At 41.8% G+C, this 4291-nt stretch overlaps 1 protein-coding gene across 1 annotated transcript; it reads left to right on the top strand.

Annotated features, from left to right (window-relative positions):
* Positions 1–1189: 1189 nt before the first annotated feature.
* Positions 1190–3685, top strand: ndufa6 (NADH:ubiquinone oxidoreductase subunit A6). The gene is made up of 3 exons (XM_024012172.3): positions 1190–1350; positions 3087–3202; positions 3468–3685. Exons 1-3 carry the CDS (start codon positions 1212–1214, stop codon positions 3597–3599), a joined length of 387 nt encoding a protein of 128 aa, XP_023867940.1. The 5' UTR covers positions 1190–1211; the 3' UTR covers positions 3600–3685.
* The last annotated feature ends 606 nt before the right edge of the window (positions 3686–4291 follow it).

Below are 4291 nucleotides of genomic sequence, written 5' to 3'. Positions count from 1 at the left end.
GACATGTAGAAAAAGTATTCATATGAGAATTGCACCATAGGGAAAGCCCTCTCAGAAAGCTGCCACTTGTTGGAGTATTCAAAGAACTTGTTGAACATAACTGAAACTGTATACTGGTTGTTGGGGTGGTATTGGCATTTTTTGGGGTCTTACTCATTGGTAGGAAGAAGTTTAGTCCAATTTGGGCGCAATCAATTAGATCATGAGATCAAATTATATTTAAACTAAATGTTTCAGGAATGCTAATCGTATCTCTGACTAACTACAGAAACAATTTGAGACGGTGGGTTTCAATCCTTTTTCTTGTGCTTTTTGAGGTGGAACGACCTTAATGTTGTATGTCAACAATGGTTGCTCTCGGTGATTGTTGTCATTGTACGCATTTTACTTCGCAAACATATTTGTCGCTTTATTCAGTGTAATATCATCTCACAATGTGGGTCTCTCTTGTGAACAAARTTTATAACTATTTACAGTTGGGATTGATACAGAGAAAGTGGTTTGGTACTGTAAAATCCCGGGAAGCCAAATTGGAAATCGCACTCATTCCTCTAGTGTGTAGATACAAGTCATCTGAATGTGTGCTTTTTGTTTTATATAGTGCCTTCTGTGACTGGAGAATTGCTTGTAGAAGTTCGATGAAATGTCGTCTCGCAAGGATTCTTGATTTWTTGATGAGGCTAAGAAGATGCATGTTGCGATCCTTTCCCAACCTCCCAACATTGTGTAGGCATGATTGATTGTGCCACAAAAATGTCTAGTGTTGCGTCAATGAGCCAATGTTTTTTGTGAGATGATAAAGTAGACAGTCTTTTGACAATGTTTTTAATATTTAATGTAGGGCATGCGAAATCTTTGTAAAGTACCATCCTTTTACAAGCAATAAAATGCATGTTAATACAGCCGTGTGAATCATCCATATTCAGCTGATTTACACTAGTCTCAGTTAGAACTCTGTACTAGGCCTAACTCGTAATGGTATGTAGGCTAGTCTAAATGGCAGTAGTGAGGTCGGGCACTGATGTTGGGTGATTAGTCCTGGCTCGCAGTCAGTGTTCCAATTCATCCCAAAGGTGTTCGATGGGGTTGAGATAGGGAGCCCACATGAAGCAGATAAATGTCCCCCTCTACGCCAGGTGGCAGCACTAATACGTGTRTCAAATCAGAATTATAAACGATGCTAACCAGGGAAGAAGATAAAATAAATAAACATGGCGTCCAGTGCCGCGACCCGGACAGCCGCTGGTGCTGCTAAAGTTGTCAAACCGATTTTCAGCAGGGATCTGGATGAAGCCAAGCGCCGAGTTCGGGAACTATATCGTGCCTGGTACAGAGAGGTTCCAAACACAGGTAAAACAAGCTCTCCCTTTGTATTAGATCCACACGAGCTGGATCCCAGCGTCAAGGTCGTYCTAAGACWGCTAGCTAACGTTAACTAGRTGTAAGGCACTAGCTTCATATTTATTTTGCTCATTGGCTACATATCTMGTCGATTTAAGTGAGCTAACATATACTTTCAATCTATGGRCACACTTAGCTAACGCGATGTGTCCACACTGAACAAAAATATAAATTGCAACATGTAAAGTGAACTGAAATAAAAGATACCAGAAATGTTCCACAAATTTGTTTACATCCCTGTTAGTGAGCATTTCTCCTTTGCCAAAATAATCCATCCACCTGCCAGGTCAAGAAGGTGATTAAACAGCATGATCATTACACGGGTTCACCTTGTTGGGGACAGTAAAAGGCCACTGTAAAGTGTGCAGTTTTGTCACAGCACAATGCCACAGATGTCTCAAATTCTGAGGGAGTGTGCAATTGGCATGCTGACTACAGAGCTGTTGTCAGAGTTAAATTTTTATTTCTCTACCATAAGCCGCCTTAAATATTGTTTTAGAGAATTTGGCTGTACGTCCAACCGGCCTCACAACCACAGACCACGTGTAACCACACCAGCCCAGGACCTCCACATCCGGCTTCTTCAATTGCAGGATCTGAGACCAGGCACCCGGACAGCTGAGGAAACTGTGGGTTTGCACAACCGAAGTTTGTGAAGAAATTCTATCAGAAACTGTCTCAGGGAAGCTCATCTGTGTGCTTGTCGTCCTCACCAGGGTCTTGAGTTTGGCGTTGTAACCGACTTCAGTGGGCAAATGCTCAACTTTGATGGCCGCTGGAGAAGTGTGCTCTTCACTGATCAATCCCAGTTTTAACTACCGGGCAGATGGCAGACAGCGTGTATGGCGTCTTGTGGGAGAGCAGTTTGCTGATGTCACCAATGTGAACAGAGTGCTTCTTGGTGGGGTTATGGTGTGGGCAGGCATAAGCTACGGACACTGAACACAAATGCATTTGATCGATGGCAATTTGAATGGACCTTGATGAGATCCCGTGGCCCACTGTCGTGCCATCCACTGCCATCACCTCATGATTCTGCATGACAATGCACATGTTGCAAGGATCTGTACATAATRCKTGGAAGCTGAAAATGTCCCAGTTTTTCCATGGCCTACATACTCACCAGACACATCACCCATTGAGCATGTTTGGGATGCTCTGGTGTACGACAGCATGTTCCAGTTCTCACCAATATCCAGCAACTTCGCAAAGCCATTGAAGAGGAGTGGGACAACATTCCAAAAGCCACAATCAACAGCCTGATCAACTCTGTGAAGATGTCGTGCTGCATGAGGTAAATGGTAGTCACTCCAGATACTCACTGGTTTTCTGATCCACGTCCCTGTCTGTGACCAACAGATACATGTCTGTATTCCCAGTCATGTGAAATCCATAGATTAGGGCCTAATTTATTTATTTCAATTGACTGATTTCCTTATATGAAAAACCTTTGAAATTGTGGCATGTTGCGTCTTATACTTTTGTTCAGCGTACTAGCAGCTAGCTAGTTTATCTTCATTAACCACTTTATTTTTTATGAATGGACAGTACAATACACTTCCTACATTTGCAGATAGGCCACATGATTAGCAATTTGATAAGTAAATGCATTAATATGCATATTTCTTTTAGCTTGTTGTGGGAATTTTATAGGATTACATCTTGTCTTATGTTTTGTCCCACAGTGACTACCTTTCAGCTGGACATCACAGCTCGCCAGGGAACAGATAAAGTGAGGGAGATGTTTGACAGGAACAAGCACGTCAATGACCCCCGTGTGATTGACATGCTTGTCATTAAGGTTAGTCTACTCTGCTCCCCAAGCAGTCAATTTTCTCTCATGCAGTTAGCCTAGTTTCTTAGTGGCACGGTGGGTTAGTGTTATACTGCTAGACCGAGATACAAACTGTCTAGATAACTGGGCTGTCATGCTCTACATCATTTTACATTTGACGCACCCAAATCGTTCAAAGAAAACAACTTTGACGGGAATATTTACAYAGCTCAATGGTCACGTATCAAGTGTAGTGAGTGATGTTTTCTTTGCATACTTTTGGTTACAATAGGGTAAGATGGAGCTGCAGGAGACCATCAATGTCTGGAAGCAGAAGACCCACATTATGCGCTATTTCCATGAGACGGAGGTACCACGCCCTGCAGACTTTCTGTCCAGATTTTATGTTGGACATGACAATTGAACTGCTCCCTGTACTTTCCACCCTGTTTTGTCCAGTGTAACAGAGGCTTCCCCTTATTTAACTGTAAATATACACATGATACCCAATCTTGTCAAGTCCTCATTGTACAAATGTTTTCATTTTACAAATGTTTTCATTTTACAAATGTTTTCATTTTGTGAAAACAGTCATGGGACTGTTACTTCCCACTTGAAGTTGGAAGGCTCTCCTTGTGCACTGCATAACGATTCCTCTGRGTTGCCACAGTAGAGATGCTTTAATGTGATACAGAAGTGTTTGTGCAAACTAGCCCTTATGATCACCAAGTTCAGAAGATGGATGCTGAGACCAAGGAATATCAGTATGGTTGTCATGGACCCTGTGTTTACCCTGTACCCACTCCAATTCAATAAGCCAGTTATTWGTTGATAAGCCTCTGAATAGTTTGAATTGTCATGAATGACATGCCACTGACGGCCATTACATTTAGGTCGACTTTATTAGATCAGTTCATCAAAAACAAATGCAACAGGTTGGAATAAAAAGCACCAAGGGTTCTTGATAACCTATATCAGAAACCAGATAAATAGGGACACCTATGCAGGCCTGTCACCTGATTAAGGCCTTCCCAAATAAATCAATATCCCCAGAATGATTTGAAAACAGAAAACAAATATTTCCATCAATGTAGAAGATATCACTGGCTAAATCAA

This window comes from Salvelinus sp. IW2-2015, unplaced genomic scaffold (assembly GCF_002910315.2).
Source record: "Salvelinus sp. IW2-2015 unplaced genomic scaffold, ASM291031v2 Un_scaffold992, whole genome shotgun sequence".
Taxonomy (NCBI): Eukaryota; Metazoa; Chordata; class Actinopteri; order Salmoniformes; family Salmonidae; genus Salvelinus; species Salvelinus sp. IW2-2015.
This window is presented reverse-complemented; position numbering and strand designations above follow the sequence as displayed.